This window comes from Camelus bactrianus, chromosome 4 (assembly GCF_048773025.1).
Source record: "Camelus bactrianus isolate YW-2024 breed Bactrian camel chromosome 4, ASM4877302v1, whole genome shotgun sequence".
NCBI lineage: Eukaryota > Metazoa > Chordata > Mammalia > Artiodactyla > Camelidae > Camelus > Camelus bactrianus.
Genome location: NC_133542.1, coordinates 83,282,680 through 83,301,586, shown reverse-complemented (window position 1 = coordinate 83,301,586; position 18,907 = coordinate 83,282,680). Strand labels below are relative to the sequence as shown.

Here is an 18,907-nt window from a genome sequence, read left to right as displayed (position 1 = left end):
GTCCTTTTTATGAGGGCAATTTTGCTTAATCTGTTAGGAACTCTCATGTTATCCACTACAAAGTCACAACCATTATGAAGTGTGGCCAAAAGAGTATAAAACAGGGTCTCTTGAGATGATGAGCAAATAATTTTGAAATAAAATACTGGAATGAATGAGCATTTCTCTAAGCAGAAACAGTGGAGTCCCTGAGAATAAATCATTAAAGGGCTTGGAGTTCTAGGAAAACATTTTTTTAAGTTGAATTATAGTTGATTTATAATACTGTATTAGTTTCAGGTGTATAGCAAAGTGACTCAGTTATATGTTTTCAGATATATAAAATACATATAATTTTTTTTCAGATTTCTTTTCCATTTAGGTTATTAAAATATATTGAATATAGTTCCCTGTGCTGTACAGTTAATCCTTATTGTTTACCTACATTATATATATATTTATCGATGTGTATTTGTTAATCTCATACTCCCGATTTATCCCTTCCCTCCTTTCCCCCCTTTGATAACCATGAATTTGTTTTCTACGTCTGTGAATCTATTTGTTTTATAAATAGGTTCATTTGTATCATTTTTTTAGATTGTACACTTAAGTGAGATCATATATTTGTCTTTCTCTGTCTGACTTACTTGATTCCATATGACAATCTCTAGGTCCATCCATGTTGCTGCAAATGGCAGTATTTCATTTTTTTCTATGGCTGAGTAATAGTCAATTGTATATCTATATATACCACGTATTCTTTATCCAGTCATCTGTTGATGGCACATAGGTTGATTCCATGTCCTGACAATTGTAAATAGTGCTGCTATGAACATTGGGGAGTATGTATCTTTTTGAATTAGAATTTTCATCTTTTACAGATATATGCCCAGATGGGATTGATGGATCATATGGTAGCTTTAATTTTTAGTTTTTTAAGGAAACTTCATACTGTTTTATTGTTGTTGATTTTTTAAAAATAGTTTTTTTCAAGAATTTTAAAATTTTAATTTATTTTAGCAGGGTGGGGGAGGTAATTAGGTTTTTATTTATTTATTTTACTTTTAGAAGAGGTACTGGGGATTGAACCCAGAACACTATGCATGCTAAGCATGCACTCTACCACGTGAGCTATACCTTCCACCCTCATATTGTTTTTCTAGGGGAAAAAAAATTAAATGGTCTGGGCCATGTAGAACGAAATGAAATAATGATAATGAATATGGTAGTGAAATTTTGTACTAACTGGCATAAATGGTAGGAGTTGATTAATACTTAGGATGGTGCAAAAGAACAATGGTAGAAATGATGACACTTGGAAGACTAAATATTCTAAGAAACCCATTCCTATGAAGTACATAATAAAATATTTTAAAGCTTCTGTCTTCATGTATGGCTCAATCAAAATAAAGAATTTCTTCAGAGACCTGAAAGAACAAGTAAGAATGATTCCAGAGATCTGACTGGTTATCTAAATTGGCATTTTCCCTGGAGTGCCTCCCAGTGACTAGTGGTCCAGAGCCTGGGTTTTTAAAACTCAAGAGCCCCTAATTTGGAAGACAGAGACTCATGCCCAAACAGGGGGAAATATAGGCTACACCAGCTCCCACATAAATCCAGGAGTTTTAATAGGTAATGTTTTAAGTACCCGAACTAGGAAAATTCCACCCCTGTAAGGAAACAGTAAAAATGTATGCATGCCTTTTCCTTAACCCCAGTAAGATAGGGGATTTTTAAAAAAGCTTTCCATGATAATTCTTAAATGATAGCCACATGCATTTGGGGCTTGAATTCATAACATGTGGCCTGAAAAGTATCAGGGTAAGAAATAAACTTCCTGTAACTTAGGAAACTAATTGGTCTGAGTGTTACTGAGTCCAAACTCTGCTCACTGCAAGGCAGGCCAATAAATCAGGAGACGAGGTGTTGGGGCAAGGAATAGTGACTTTATTCGGAAAGCCAGCAGACTGAGGATGGAAGACTTATGTCTTGGAGAACCATCCTCTCGAAGTCAGAATACAGGTTCCTTATATACAGGGAAAAAAAAAAAAAGGGGGGGATGGGGTGTGGTTGGTTGGTGCAAACTTTTTGCTGTAGGAATTCTTTCTTCCTGCAGCTGTCCACGTGGGCCAGGTCATGGAGCTCCTGCAAAACCTCCAGCAAAACAAAGGCTACCCTCTATTCTGCAACTTGTTATCCTTATATAAGTGCTGGAGTGTTAATATCCTTAAGGGTCAGACCCTTGAGAAAAAGCTCTCCTGTTTACCAGCCAGGCTAAGGGCACCATTCATTTACAAAAGGTGCAGAGCTAGCAAGAATAAACCCAGGAAAAAGGGCACAGTTGTTAAAAAACTAACGGAACAGATCCAAAATAGAGTCAGATCTCTTCTATTACATGAGCACTGAAGCCATCAAGAGTGTAAAATATGTAAAGAAGAAATTTTTTTCCTCCTGTGTTTCTCTCTTACTCTCACACCACTGCCACACAACAGTTTCATTCCCAGATGTATGGATTTTTCTCCCCACCACAAGCAATTCTCTGTGATACCTAGTGTCCTACAATTCAATTCAATTCTGACACTAACCAGAGACCTTGTCAAATCCCACAGGTTAAGGGCCCAGTCCCGCAAGACTCCCCAACCCACACCATTTCAGATGCCAATCACAAGCCCAGAATCCATGCTTCTGACTAAATCAGAGGTTCCCACAACCTCCTTCTGGAGTTCTATTAATTTGCTAGAAGGGCTCACAGAACCCATGATAACTGCACTTGCTTACTAGATTACTGATTTAATATAAAAGAATATAACCTGGGAATAGCCAGATGTAAGAGGGAAGGTATACAAGGAGTGAGGACTTTCCGTGCTCTCTGGGAGCACACAACTCTTCCAGGAAATCTATGTGTTTGTTAACTCAGAAGCTCTCTGAACCACATACCACTGGGATTTTTTTTTTTTTTTGGTATATTTTTTTTTACTGAAGTATAGTCAGTTTATAATGTGTCAATTTCTGATGTACAGCATAATGCTTCAGTCATACATAAAGATATTTATATTCATTTTCATACTTTTTCACCACAAGATACTGAATATAGTTCCTTGTGCCATACACTATAATTTGTTTATTTATTTTATATATATTAGTTAGTATCTGCAAATCTTGAACTCCCAATTTATCCCATCCCATTCCCTTCCCCCAGTAACCATAGGTTTCTTTCTATGTCTGTGAGTCTGTTTCTATTTTGTAAATTAGTTCATTTGTCTTTTTTTTTTTTTTTTTTTTTGAGATTCCACATGTAAGTGATACCAGATGGTATTTTTCTTTTTCTTTCTGGCTTCATTTAGAATGACAGTCTCCAGATCCATCCATGTTGCTGCACATGGCATTATTTTATTCCTTTTTACAACTGAGTAGAATTCCATTATATAAATATACCACAACTTCTTTATCCAATCATCTGTCAATGGACATTTAGGTTGCTTCCATGTCCTGGCTATTGTAAACAGTGCTGCTGTGAACAATTTGGGTGCATGTATCTTTTTGAATTAAGGTCCAGGAGTGGGATTGCTGGATCACATAGAGGCTTCATCATATAGGCATGATCCTTCATTCACTCCATTTCCAGACCCTTTCCTCTCTAAAGAATGATGAGGGCAGAAGGATGATATTGAGAATTCCAAACTTAGAATAATAGCTTGGTCTTTATGGTGACCAGCCCCCATCCAGGAGCCCATCAAGAGTCATTTCATTAGAACAGAAGATAATGCTGTCGTTACAGCAACCTGAATCCCCTCAAGAGACCAAGCGACACTTGGAGGGTTGGAGAACTAAGGTTTATTACGCCGGTGGGCCCAGAGGAGTTAACACTGCAAGCTCTGGACCCCCTTCTGTAGGTTTACACAGGCTTTCAATAGGGTTTTAGGTTTTGATTAACTTTGTGCCATATGCAAATGAGGTGTAAGAAATGGACCAATCAGGAGCGAGCTTTTGGGACCCAATGGAATTTTAGGGGTAAGTTTCATTTTCCTACAAGCAAGCCGTTTCTTAGAAGTGCAAAAGTTGGAAGGCAATGGCCCTGCCTGGGAGGTCTTCCTGGTCCCTTTGTGGGTTTTGCCCCTTCACTATTACTCAGGATATTCCAACAGATTTAGGAACTCTGTCAGAAACAGTGTCAAAGTCCAAATATCAGAACAAAAGATGGTCCTAATGCTCTTACCACTCAGGAAAATACAAGGGTTTTAGGAATTCTGTGCCAGGAACTGAGGGCAGAGACCAATATATTTCTATTATTTCACAGTAAATATTAACATTTAGAGACTACAGGAGAAAAGTATAAACATGGAAATTTGTTTTGCAATATTTTAAGTCTGAAATTATTTTAAAATAATTTCAATTTAAATAAAATAAAAATTTCAGTAGTCAAATCATTTATATAGCTACCACCTCAACCTAATTTCTTTCTATTCCACTTTCTTAGCCACACTTTGCAAAAACAAATAAAAAATTCCATTCTTATCTTTTTCCATGTCTTCACTTCTAATCAGTTCTCTCCTTCAAACTATCATTAGTCCACTAAAATAGCCTTAAATATGACCATGAATGAATATTTGCTGCTTAACAATGGACATTAAATACTATCTGTTCACAAAAGACTTAACTTATTTTTATTCTAGACCAAAGCTTTCCCATGAACATCTGACTCATGTACCCAACTGCCTACATGGCATGAGATACAGCAAAACAATTTTGTGATTTTTTTTAACTTCTCCCCCCAAATCAATTCTCTAGTGTTCCCAATCAGTATCCATCCATTAAGGACAAGGATCACTCCCTGTGGAAATAATGAGAGGCAATAGAAGTTCCTAAGATACTGGAAATATTCTATTTCATAACTGAATAATGGGTGCAGACGCTCATTTTATTATTCTTCTTAAGCTATACATATATAACAGTTATTTATACGTTTGATCTGTTTCAGGTTATAAACTATTTCATACAGATGTATTTGTAAATGAGTGAGATGAACAAGTTCTTGGAAAATATAACATCAAAACTGACCAATCGAAGAACTGGAAAATCTTAATGCAACCCTTACCATTAATTATGTTGATAATTAATAATTCTACAAGGAAAATGAGGCTTAGATAATGTTACAGATAATTACCATAATACACAAATTATTTGGGAGAAGAGAGGAAAAAGACCACTCTTCAACTCTTGTAGTTGAGACTAACACAAACTTGATATTGTTTATCTCACTTGCGCACATATGAAAGTGAATATAGCAATGTATAAAACCCATAAACAATCCGAGTTAGTGAGATAATGTGTTTAGTTTAATTGTTAGAAAATCTATTACTGAAATTATCTTCACGTTAACAAACTAAGGAGAAAAATTATCATTGTCTCAAAAATTATTTGACAACATACAATAACCATTCATGATGTCTCAAACTAGGAATAAAAGGCAACTTCCTTAATCTGATAAAAGGAGTCAACAAATAATCTATAGCTACAGCATATATCATACTGTTTGGTGAAACATTGAAATCATTCTTTTTTAATACCAGAAAAAAGACAAGAGAACTATTGCCACTAAACTGTTCCCAAAGTTTATATGCAAGAGAAAAGGGCCAAATATATCCAAGACAATCTCATAGAGGATAAGTTTGCAGGAATGGGAGGTGGAGCTTACTCTAACATATATCAAAGCTACTGTAAAATTATAATACCTAAGCCTATGAATTGCTATTGCAACAATCTATGGTCATATGAAAACCAGAGGTGATATTAAAGTGGGGAAATAGTGTATAAGATAAATTGCATAAACAACTGAAACCGATATGGAAAAATCAGAATGGTTCCCTATCCCAAAACTCACACAAAAGGCTAAATGAACAAAGGACTTAAATACAAAATGCAAAAATGTTAAAATCTCTTAGAGGAAAACGGAGAACAACTTACTATGTTCTGGACACACTATGCATACTATATACTATATGCTATGTGTAGTATGTATATGTGTAGCATGCAAACATATAAGCTTATATGCAGTATATAAATGTTTGCTTCTTTACATATAGTCACTTCCTTAGAAAGTCAAAACAGTATTCTCTACTACCCTCATGTTCTTTACCCCGATGAATCACTGCCCTAACATGTCTCCCCTCTCCAGTGTCCTGGCTATTCTGCCTGAGTTACTGAGATGTGTAGAAAGGGTATTCTGGATACTTTCAATCTTTAAATTCTCCCTCTCTCTCTCTCTCTCTCTCTCTCTCTCACACACACACACACACACACACACACACACACACACACACACACACACACACACAGCTTTGGTTTCTAGAGCTATTAAATTACTATTAAGAAAGTGGGCACATCCCAAACATACAAGTTCATAAGCTACTTTTCTCGAAGCATCCTCTGTTCTGAGATGACCTGACATCCTAGGAACGGGAGCGTGAGAGAACTCAGGTGATTTGTCTTTCCAGTTCGCAGATTGTTGCCACTGCAGAGGTTCCCCAATGGGTCTCTTATCTCTCCTTAACTGTCAAAAAGACAGCTTTCAGGTTCTTAAAGAGACAGTATCAAATTATAGATTACTATTGCTTAACATCTTTCTGAATACAGTCTCTATTCCTTGCCCAGACACTTCATCTCCTGATTTATTGGCCTGTCGTGCAGTGCGCAGAACAAGTTTGGAATCAGTAACAGATTTCCACCTCCATGCACTTCCCCGGCCCTCCCCACACATTAAGAAACTTCACTACACTCTAGCATGGCTTCCATCACCTCAAGCCCATGCCCCTAGGATGTTCCAGCCCCCTTAAAAATTCCTGCCTGAAAAAGCTCAATATTCCCAAAAGAATTTGTTGCTGCTTCTAGCCAAAACCTGAGTCTAGGCCACTGACACCCCTTTTCTTACAGCATTTCCTTTAGAATCTAAACTTGCAACTGTTAGTTCTTCTTTTACCACTGAGATATAAATCTTCTACACAAAGAAATGTTTATCTCAAGGACCTTGGAACTAGTGCTTTGAAATGTAGTTATCAAGACAGATAGGACCTCTCATTATGCTGGACACCTTAAACTCACACAGCGCATAAACTCACACAGTGCAGTGTGTTAATTATACTTCAATAAAACTGGAAGAAGAAAAACATAGGACCCCATCTCCCAGTCTCTGTGGAAGACAAGGACTCTAACTTCCATGAGCACCAGTCAGCAAGCACAGAAGGTTCAATCACATGGACCGACGTTCCCACTAACATCCTCCAATACTTGTTCTTTAGCGAACCCCAGTGTTTAAAAAGCCTCCTGCATTTTTTCCCCGAGGAGTTGAGCTCAGTTTATACTGAAATCTCTCTCCTCCATGGCAGCAGTCTGAATAAAATCCCTCTTGGGCCTTTAGCAACTGTCCACGTGTTTCTGACACGTCTCCATGCTGCTAGACTCTGCACTATTTGGATGACACGTTTGTTTTTTAATGTTTCTTTTTAGGGTGACTGATTGGATTCTCGATCTTTTTTTTTTTTGCCTATTAGCCTAAGGCCCTCAGCTGACTTCAGTCCTAATCAGCAGCCTGCGCTGGGAACTGACAACTGAACTGACAACTGCCCTCAGCCTGTGCTGACACCTGGTCTAGGTGTGCATATGTCTGCTCTGCCTGGGACCTGTCTGTGACCTGGCAGCACCAGCCCTCACTTCACCTCCCCCAGCTCATCCCTGCCACAGTGAAAGTGTGGACTAAGCCCAGGTCTGGGAGGACAAAAGGATCCACATACTCTTTTTTTAACTCTTAGTATCAACTACAGTGAACCAGTGTCTGCGGCCAGCCACCCCATTCAGGCTTGAGGGTCTAGAAGATAATTTCCATTTATATCATTAAATGCTTGGAGAAAACATACCCAATGACATACACAATTATAATGTTCCTCTTTTTCATCCTTTCTGAATATGACTATTGTTCTTAGCTGGTACCCAGACCTTGGACACTGATCAGATGCTACTGTTTGGTGCTGAGTGACCATAAGCTTCCATACTGCTTTCAAAAGTTCGTCTTCCTTAGAATACCCATTGCCTTCTAAGACACAAGGAATGAAAAGAATCTGCTGGTAAATGTACTAGTCGCAGCATTTTCAGTAAGAGCGCTCACTTACAAACAACACTTTAAAAAAGTTTAATTCACTTACATGTCTAAGGTATACATGCTTATATGTATGCCTATATATGTATAAACACAGAGTAAAATTCCCTGTAGCATATTAATAATTTAAAGAAATTTTTAGCACTCAAGTTTCAGATTTAACCAATAGATCAGTTCGATGTTGATAGTTTTGAAAAATGATATTTTCCTTATTTTTAGTAATGTTGAGAAGGGAAAAGCTTTCACTATGTTTTTGAATTGTGGTCGTTCTCAACTTCTTTTCCTTACACTGAGGATATTAAAATGACTATAACACTTTTACACTCCTTTAATTTGAACATTTTTTGTTCAGCTACTGCAGGCGTACTAAGTGATCTGGCAGCACTTAAGGTTTCTTCAACAAAATGATGCCAAATATATTTAAAATAACATAGGAAGTATGTTTTTATCACATAAGGTCATTTTCTACTTGATGCAATTGGCAACTCCCTTCAGTGTTACTTGTAAAATTGAAGCAGAGGGTAATATTTATATACATGACAAAATATTAAGAATGCAGAAGTGAATAACAGGAAAAACCAACTCATAAAACTGACATGTCTAAATTAGAAACACTCATCTCCATACGTACCCCCTTAAAGATTATCCTCAGAAGTCTCTGATTCACATTTTTGTCCTTTACAACCTTCCCTCCCATATGCATTACCTTCGTAGACACAAAGAATGAAAAACCTTCTGCTGTTAAAAATACTACTCATGCCATTTTCAGTAATATCACTCACAAAATACATTTATAAAAATTTTTAGTTTACTTATTAAGGCTGACACTGCTCTTGTTTAACACCAATTCAAAAATGGGCACAAGAACTAAACAAGCAATTCTCCAATGAAGGCACACAAATGGCAAAAAGGCACATGAAAAAGTGCTCTATATCACTACTTTTCAGAGAAATGCAAATCAAAACTACAACAGGGTATCATCTGACACCAGTCACAATGGCCATCATTCAAAAGTCCACAAATAATACATCCTGGAGAGGCAGTGGTGAAAAGGGCACCCGCATACACTGTTGGCGGGAATGTATCTGGTACAGCCATTAACGAAAATGGTATGGAGATTCCTCAAAAGACTAAAAACAGACTTATTATATGATCCAGCAATCCCACTCCTGAGCATATATCCAGAGGGGGCTCTAATTCGAAAAGAAACCTGCACCCCAACGTTAATAGCTGGACTATTTACAATAGCCAAGACATGGAAACAACCTAAATGTCCATCAAGAGATGACAAGATAAAGAAGCCGTGGTATATTTATACAATGGAATACTACTCAACCTTGAAAAGAATAAAATCATGTCATTTGCACTAACATGGATGGCCCTGGAGAATGTCATTCTAAGTGAAGTAACGCAGAAAGAAAAAAAAATACCGTATGATATCACTGATATGTGGGTTCTAAAAGAGAAAAGGGAAAAATGACCTTGTTTACAAAACACACACACACTCACAGACATAGAAAACAAACATATGGTTATCAGACTTGGGAACTGAATGGGAAGGGATCAACCGGGAGATCGAGATTCGCAGATATGAAGTGGTACATATAAAACAGATAGGCAAGGTTACACTGTATAGCACAGGGAACCATACTTGTTACCTTGTAGCACGTTACGGAGAAAAAGAATATGAATATGAGTAAATGTATATTCGTGTATGACTAAAGCACCTGCTGTAAACCAGAAACTGACACAACATTGTAAATTGACTATACTCCAATTTAAAAAAAAATAAAGTAAATTGCCTAGAGAGCCACACACCACGTATGCTGCCACTCTGTAAGGCGGAAGGAACTTCCGGTTCTTGCTTTCCTGCCAGAGCCCTGCAGGGAAAGTCTCCCCACACCCACCCAGGCCCACCTGCCCGCTGCCCCTCCCCCACTACAGAGTGTCCTGAGCCTCACATTCTACTGTTTAAATTCAAACTTCACCTGCCTTTGCTTGAATTCCGAGCATCTGCTGGAGCAGTTAACTCACTCTCTGGGTCCTCGTCTGCATTTCTCTCATTGAGGCTACCAGGCAGCGCTGGTCTGTGCCCACGTCTGTGGGAATGGCTTTACAAAGAGGTAAGCCTGAATGCTGGGGATATGTTCTCAGAGACTCTGCCACCCCTCAAATCCTTGGGGTTCACATGTGATATTTCACCGTGGGCACATTAGAGGTGGACTGAAGTGGAGGAAGGAGAGAGCCCTGAACGCCCAAGGACATCTCACCTGGGGAGCCTGGGGAGATGGTGGAAACCAAAGATCACAAGGGGAGGAGGGCTCATTGAAGGTGGATCAAGGAGACTCAGGGGAATTGCCCTGGGTGTGGAGAAGGGACAGCAGCAGGCAGGGTGGTTCTTTGTAGAAGGGAGACAAGCCACTGTGAAACCTGTGTGTCAGGGTTAGTAGGTCTGAGCTGGTGGCACAGGGAGGGTCATGGGGAAAGCCTAGCCCTGTACCTTGTTCCTTAGGCACCTGGAGCTTGCCCCACGATTTCCTTCTAAGGGATCTGAACCGGGGCATCCTGTATCTAATAGGGGCACGGGGAGAGAAGGGCTTAGCCAGAAAACTATTCAAAGGGGGGGGGATCTGTGGCCACATCTGCTATGAACTGCTTTCTCCAAGAGCTAGGCAGGAAGTTACTCTAACTGCCACAGCCCAGAACTTCTCCCCTCCTTCCAGCCCAGAACCCGCTCCTCAGTTCAGGTAACTGTTTGTTGCCTTGGATTCCGCAGGGGATGGGCAACCTCTCAGTTTCAACCAAGACAGGGCTCGAGGCCCCCAGTTGTTCTGAATTGTTCTTCCTTTTGTGGAAACGCACTTCTGCAGACACTTGTGATAGTTGTCCAGCATCTCAGGGAGGACCGTCAGGCCTGCCTGTGACATGAGAAGTTTGTTCACATTTCACGCCAGCATTTCATGGACAGGGAACAGACGTGGAGTGCGGGTGGTGGTGGTAGAATATGAACGAAGGCTGTTTCCTTTTTAAAGGAGAGGAGTGTAGCCCGGGAGCAGGAAGACAATCTTCTGTGTTGTTATTAAACACCCTATGGCACCTGTTCTGATTCATTAGGGGCACTGGGCTGTGTGCCTTGTTCTCCTGAACAGGGGTCTGTTCCAGACAACTTTATCAATGAAGGCACCTGGCTCGTGCCTTCTTAGTCTGTCTTCACATCCCATCACTGGGAAATAGAAAGGGAAGGAACACAGGAACTCTGTATTCCTTGGCCTTTTCTACTCCTCTGCGGCCATCACTGGCTGTGAAAGGATGGAAATCGCACATGTGGCTGCTTCTCAGACCCCTGTTCCAGGAGCAGAACTCCTGAGCGATGGCAGTGACTCTGGGCACTGGGGATGGGGTGGCAGAACCCGGCCCACGTTAAGTGTCTGCCGTGGGTGGCCCTGACGTCACGTGCACGCTGGGCCAGTGTGTTATGGATTTGCATCAGGGTTCTGCGGGGAGAGATGTTTCCAGCATTTCTGCTTTGTTGTGTGAGGCCAGGAAAGAAAGAAAGAAAGAAAGAGGATTTATACGGAACATCAGGAAAAAGAAGAGTAAGGAGGAGGTGGAACCTTAATATTTTAGACACTGCCTGGTTCACAAAGGCCCTTTGGGCGCCTACAACTTCCCTTGGAGAAGCTCTCTACCTGCTAGTGAGCCTGCAAAGGAGCAGGTGTCCACCCACCTCCGAGACTTGGGAGACAGCCTGTGAGAGTCAGGTGCAGGGGAATTCCTTAGGGAGGCCCTGCGAGTCGGTGCTTGCTGAGGCTATTTCTTCCCAGCAAGCAGGGGTCAGGGACCTGGGTGAATGGGAGCAAGTTCCCTACTGGAGTAATTCCCAGTTAGAGGTCAGAGCATGAAAACCAGTCCAAGACATCTGCACACGGCACAGCCTCCTCTGTCCAAATGTCCTTCACCTGCTGACACTGACTCTCTGATTCCCCAGAGAGCCCCAGTCCTGGTTGCCCATTCTCCTCCTCCACTCACCCCTTTCCTTTGTCTCAACAGCATCTCCACTGCTGGGAACGGATGTGCTCATGAGCACTGGTGCCTCCGTGTCTCCATTCACGGCACTTCCCTTTCCCCCACCCGCTCCTGGCCCCCAACACCGGCCACCCTGGGAGCAGCACCTGCCACCTTCCTTGACCCCATCGTTCCCTCCTGGCACCACCCTGCTGCTGCCAGCTTTCCCCACGACACCTTTGGTGGCTACTGGTGGCCAAGTCCCCATTGCCACTGGGCCTTGCAACATCCCTGTCTACGCAAGATCAGAAGGGAGGCCAACAGAGTTCCCTCCGATGCAGAGCTTCGTTCTCCCTCCAGGAACTGTCACCTGGGGTGCACCAGGGGCCCTCAGTGGGACTGCTACTTGCCCTGCTCCCCTGTCCTCAGCACCCCAAGTGACCACCCCAGCTGTCGGGGTAACTCAGGCTGGCACGGGAGGCTGGGCCCCCGGCCGTCCCTCTCAAGCTCCACCACCACCTGTACAGCTGGCCCCCAGCGTGGCCCCCATCAACACTGGGCCACGGCCACCTGGCGCTTCCAGGGAGGGGAGTCTGGCCCCCTCCCAGTCTCAGCCACCTCAGGATGACTCCTTTAGCTGCAACGACATCTACAAGCACTACCGACGTTGGCAGCGCTTCAAGAGCCTGGCCCGGAGGCACCTTCCCCAGAGCCCTGACGCACAAGCTCTCTTCTGCTTTGTCATGTGAGTCAGTTCTCGGGGGCACATGAGCTCATCTGGAGTTTCACACGGAGGACCTTGGGGTGCACTTGCAGGTTGCGTTTCTAGGGATCCCGAGAGGGAGGTCTGAGGGTGATGTCCACGCTATGACAGGGCACACTGTCCATCATGCGCTCACACTTCCAGTCCATGACACCCTTTCAGTGCCTTCTCTCAACTGACCCCACCACCCTAGGCGAGTCCAGTTGACTTTACCTCCCATGATTATCTTGGGAATATTTACTGAAGACTGGCAGTCAGAGAGGGTGCTGGGCAAGGGGAGGAGCCATGGATGGGATGCCACCCTCTCCTGTGCTGCTGTCTCGTCTGAACAAAGGACTTGAGTGTGGGATGGCCAGGGGACGCCACTGCAGAGGAGGGGGAGGATCTACAGGGCCCAGGGGAGAGCTGTATGCAGGCCTGGTCCTCATTCTTCTGGACAATTCTAGCTGAAACACGGAGACTGTAGAGCTCTCCCAGGGGCAGGGACTGTCTCCTACTAGAGCTGTGAGCTTGACAGGCATTTCCACCTGACACGGGGACAATTACAGGTGATTCAGAGGACTGGGCAGGAGGCCCCGTGGGCTCGTCTGTGAACGCTCAGTCATGCTGTGCTGGGGGACGTGTGGTCCATGATGCCGGGTGGGGTCAGGCTGGTGGGGACTGGGCTGTTCACTGAGACTGACTCTGAGGGCTCACAGCCCAGTGCTTCGGTCCCTGGCCCGACTCAAGCCCACCATGACGCTGGAGGAGGGACTGCGGCGGGCCGAGCAGCAATGGGAGCGCACAAGCAACTTCGACCGCATGAATTACTATGAGATGGCGGCAAAGTGAGTCCGTGTCCTGGGCCCAAGGGCTGTGGTGGGTGAGGGCGACACCCCAGGGCAGGATCTGGCTGTGGTCAGAGAGGAGGAGGGAGGAGGGAGCTCCCCCAGCACAGGGTCCCCGCAGCCCAGAGGCCGGACTCCTCTCCAAAAGCCACTCCCGCACCCTGACAGCTTGGGTCTATTCGTCCTCTGCCCGGGGCTCCGCCCTCTCCTGAAGTGGCCTTCTTCGCCTTGATGAAGGGCTCACCCGGGGTGGAGTGGGGAAACTGTCAGCCCGGTGGGGTCACACTGCAGCCCTAGTGCCTGTGCAGGGAAATGTGTTCCACCCACCAGCCTGCTGCCTCCTTAGTGCTGAGGGGCTGGCGGCCACTGACATGGAATTTGGGACCCTCTCTCCTCCTGAAGTGTGGCCTGACTTCGTAACCCGGTGTCCCTCCTGAGGAGGCTGGGCAAGCCAGCGTGTCCTTCACCACGAGGGTCTCTGGCTCTTTCTGAGACTTCTTCGTGTTAATCCCCTTTATTCAAAAAACCAAAAACAAACAAGCACTTCTCAGAGGAAAGGAAAGCCTCTCCACTGACCTTAGGGTTCACACCCTACAACCTGTCCTGGGCCCTGTCTCCAGGCTTATGTTCCAGGACTCTCAACCTCAGCCCAGGATCCTGGATCCGGGCAAGGACCCCCGTGGGGAACACATGCCTGATCTGGCCTCTGGCTGTCAGCCCTTCCTGTGTTTCTGGACACGGGCAGGGGGCAAGTGGAGGGTCACCTGTGGGCCTTCCGTCCAGGCCTGGTTCAATTTATGGACCTGGGTCTATGCTGCAGAATGCCCTGCAGTGCTGGGGAGGCAGGGGTGTCCCCAGATCTGCTATGTGCCCCAGGAGCAGCTCCCCGCTGGCGACACCACCTCACAGGGCCGTGACCACCCCCAGCACATCTTCTCCTGATCCCTCCGTCCCTGCAACCTGGGTGGGCTCCAGAGCCCAGGCCTTTTTCTCAGCATGGCCTGTGCCACCCTCACCCCTCAGGTTCAAGGAGATTGAGGCTGAGGATGAAATGCAGCCTCAGCACTTGCAGTGCACGAAGGGGGTGCAGGGCCTGCCTCCTCCAGCCCCACCGAAGCTGGAACCGTGGGGGCCCCCGGCCCCAAAGGTGGGCCCACAGCCAGGCACTCACGTGCCCACTGGAGCTGAACACAAAGGTAACAGGGAGCTAGGGATGGCCACTGTCCCCACATCAGTCCTCTTCCCTCAGTGGGGCACTGGTCTTTCCACCTGCACAGCCACCCAGAGCGGGTCTCGGCTGCCCTTTGTCACTACGGGGTATCGACTTGCTCAGTTGTGGAACTCCTCTCCCACCTCCCTGTCTGAGGGCCCCACAGAAAGTCTGCCTCAGAAGTGGGCTGGATGGGGAGATCACTGGAAACCTGGAGGCTGCACACGTCCTCACACGTGGCTCTCTTAGATGCTCCCACTTACCTCTCCCTCCTCACACCCTGTCACTGAGTGGAAATGCAGGTGGTCTTGATCCCACCCACACCCACGTCCATGTCCCCCAAACACTGCCCTACCCGACACGCGCACTTCATGGTCACGAGCTGGATGCGGCAGCCCCTCACCCTCCTTTCCTCCTCCCGCTCTGCCTTAGCCTGCGTGCCCAGGAAGGCCAGCCCCACGGCCAAAACCAACCACCCACAGCCAGACAGATCCCGGCAGCCCCCAGAGACCAAGGAGCCCAAGGAGATTCCCCTTGAGGCTCTCAGCGAGTATGAGGACATCTTGGAGGAGCTGCTGGGGCCTGTCCTCTCAGCCACTTGGGAGCCAGAAGCAGCATGCCCTGAGGACGGGACCTACCCGGACCCGGGTCTCCTGAGCTACATGGACCAGCTGTGTTCCCAGGAAGACTTTGTCACCAAGGTGGGCTGGGCCTGGAGCCTGGGGGCTGCAAGATTCCAGGGACTCACACTCTCAGCACCCAGGATTGGGGTTCTGCCCAGGCCTTTGGGACTTAAGCTCTGCTACTTGTCCCTGAGCTCTGGGGGGGGAGGGGGGGCTGACTGCCACGGTGCTGTAAAACATGCCAACTTGTAGAGAATGGGGTGGGTCTCTGCTGTTCACTTTTGCTCCAGGTATTCGTGGCTCACAGGTTACTCCTGGCCAAGGACGCTCACAGCCACTTCCTTCCATCTTAGGTGGAGGACATCATTCACCCTCAGTTCCTGGAGGACTTACTTTCCCCAGAGTCACAGCTGGATCCCTTGGCACTGGCTGAGGAGTTAGAACAGGAGGAAGGACTCACCCTTGAAGAGGTGAGCCAGAGGAGGGGGGACATTCAGGGAGACAAGGGAGGGAGGGACTCCAGGTACAAGAGGGAAGGCACGGGACACCCAGGGAACCAAGGGAGGCAGGACCCAGGTGAGCCAGGGAAGGGATCGGACCCCAGAACAGGAGGCCCACAGGGCTCTGCTAAACCTTTTCCTGCCTGGAAGGCCTGGCACTGTGGAGGGCCTGCTAGGGACTGGGGGGGCAATGCAGGACCACAGGAAGGAGAGGACGGGGGCCCAGTGGGAAAGGAAGGACACACAGCAGGGAATAAGGCCCAGGAGGACAGCAGGAGTGCTACAGTGTGCATTCTTTGATTGGACTCCTGGAGACACCCCCCTATCTGTCCCCCAGTGCCACCATTCCGCTGCCCAGTCCTCCTCCTCTCCTCACCCGTCTATTTGGGGCCAGTAACCGTCCACTTCCCTCCTAACAGCTGGTGCAGAAACCACTCCTGACCCTGAACGAGGAGTTGGGCGAGTCTGATGTCACCCAAGATGCCCAGAGGCATGACCACGGCCCCCAGCTAGGGGTCAGCGATGAAGAAAGCCCACCAGAGACTGAGTTCAAGCAACTTGCGACGAGCAGCGGAACAGAGAGTGGCCTCCTCAGACCCAAACTCTATATCCACTCTCCAGGACATGAGGCTTTCCCTACATCCCAGGCTGGACAGCCCCTCTCTCCTCCCCAGGGTCAAAGGCACACTGCACCGAGCCTGGGACCCAGGGACACCTCAACTGTCAGAGAGACCTCTCCTCTTAGGGAGGACGCAGGGCCAGGGCCAGGGCCAGGGCCAGGGGATGGGTCCAGGGAGAACAAGGAGGAGGTTCCCAGTCTGGACTTTATCTTGGCCACTCAGTACTGCCTCATGCCCTGGGGAGGGAAGTCCCACAGCTCTGCCCCAGGGCCCTTGAGATTTCTCTGCCCTGGAGTTCAGGGGGCTCGCCAAGGCCCCTCCCCTCAGAGGATCGGACCTAGCGCAGCTCCTCCACCAGCTGCCAAGCCTAGGAAGCGGGATCTGTGTGGAGGCCAGGGGTCTGATGACAAGCTGCCCCAGCCCAAGCCTGACCTCGGGCTCTCTGGGACGCCAGCCTTGCCTCCGGGGCTGGTGCGCCCCTCACAACCAAAAATGAGGAGGTGTGACCCATTTGTTGGAGGGAGTGGGAGGAGGAGGAGAAAGAGGCACTGCAACAAGTAATAAGCCTCCAGTGCCAGGTCCCCAGGGGACCTTAGGGGCTCTTCCTCATCCAGTGCTGAGCCTGCTGATGTACAGGACAGGGAGGGGGGCAGGGAGGGAGTGCGGGACCATGAGGGCCAGGGTGCGGTGGGGTGGGGTGGTGGCAGTTGGAGGGTGGGGGAGGTGGGTCTGGGCGGATGTGGCTGGGAGCAGCACCTTGGGGTGATATATTTTAAATGGGAATAAAAATACTTTTGTTTGCAAATGTTCTCAGACCACCGTAGTCTTATTCGTGCCTGGGCTGCTCCACAGAGAGGGCTCCTCAGAGGGAGGACGAGGCGGTCCCCGGAGCTATGGATCCACAGGGGGCCGACTAGATCTTCCTCCACATTGACACGGGGTCCTCAGATGCTCCTGGGAGCCCCCAGCTCTCACTGCCCCCAGGAACCCCTGCATCATCCTCTTCTCTCAAGCCTGCTTGCCCACGGGCCTGTGCGACATCCCATCATCACCTATAACCCTGAACAAACTAGGGATGGAGAGCTGTTTTCATGCCTTTCAGCCCTCTGCACGCTAACCAGTTCTCTAGAATGGAGCCTGGAGACAGCCCTGGTCTTTGGGCAGCTTCTCTCTGCTTCCCTGAAGCGGCCGGATGACAGGCCAGGGCTTCCTGCCTCTCTGCCCCGTGGTACAGGGAGCCTCCTCTAGTCTCCTGGGATTCCTGCAACGTGGGAAGTGGTGGAGGCAGCTCCCTCTTAATCCCAAGGACACATGGGGAATGGGCTGAGAGTAAGTTCATGGGGCGTCTGTTAAAGGTGTGTGAAAGGGGAATGACAGTGGGCGCCACTGTGGGATTTGTGGGATTTCTGTGCGGGAGCATCCTGGTCCAGCTGAGGGTTTCCAACACGCTAGGCTTTGACTGCTCATCTGGGCACTGGTTAGCTGTATGGTGTGTTTAGTTCGCGAAAATTTATCAGGCTGTGAGTTCTGATATCTGCACTGTTCTGCGTATATATTACATTTCTACTAAAGTCAAAAGTTAAAAAATAATAAATTTTAAAGACTTTTTTGAAGTAAAACAAAAAAGAGAGAAGCAGAAAAGAGCAATTATCACAAAACGGAGAATAGTGGTCACCTTTGAAGGGAATTTGATAAGACGTTTCTAAGATACTGACAATGTTCTACTCTACAATTGGCACAATAATCACATTATTAATTTACTATTTTTTAAACAGGTACGTTTTACGTCTGTTTCAGTACGTGAAAATGAAATTAGAAGTAGTAAAGAAAATACAATAGTCCAATAAATGTAAAAACAAGTAAAATTAATTCCTAGAAAAATGAAAAGTATCAACAAAAAACAGAAAATGAAAAATCATGTAACCGTTTGTTAAAGAATTTTTGAATCAGTAGTTTAACATGCTCCCATCAAAACCAGACAAACAAAGAAAATTCAGGTTCAGATTGCTTTACAAACAAGGTCTACCAAACTTTAAAGGACTCAATCATCCCAATTTTACAGAAAGAGAAACAGAATACAGAAAAAGAAGGAATACCTCCTCACTAATTCTCTAAGGATGGTCTAATTTTGACACCAAAACCACAGGAGAGCATGAGAAAGGAAAGACCACGGGCCCATTGCATTCACGAACACAAGGAGAAAACCCCAAGGATTTATGAGCAAACCAAAG

At 46.3% G+C, this 18,907-nt stretch overlaps 1 protein-coding gene across 1 annotated transcript in view; it reads left to right on the top strand.

Annotated features, from left to right (window-relative positions):
* LOC141577536 (NUT family member 2G-like) overlaps positions 1-18,076 on the top strand; it is a 100,911-nt gene extending 82,835 nt beyond the window's left edge. The window contains exons 3-9 of the mRNA XM_074362982.1: positions 7,527-10,251; positions 12,179-12,878; positions 13,595-13,723; positions 14,747-14,919; positions 15,366-15,634; positions 15,910-16,026; positions 16,476-18,076. Of these exons, the coding sequence (XP_074219083.1) occupies positions 10,236-10,251; positions 12,179-12,878; positions 13,595-13,723; positions 14,747-14,919; positions 15,366-15,634; positions 15,910-16,026; positions 16,476-17,237 (2,166 nt within the window). The 5' untranslated portion in view covers positions 7,527-10,235 and the 3' untranslated portion in view covers positions 17,238-18,076. The remainder of the gene's footprint in view (positions 1-7,526; positions 10,252-12,178; positions 12,879-13,594; positions 13,724-14,746; positions 14,920-15,365; positions 15,635-15,909; positions 16,027-16,475) is intronic.
* Positions 18,077-18,907: the final 831 nt, after the last annotated feature.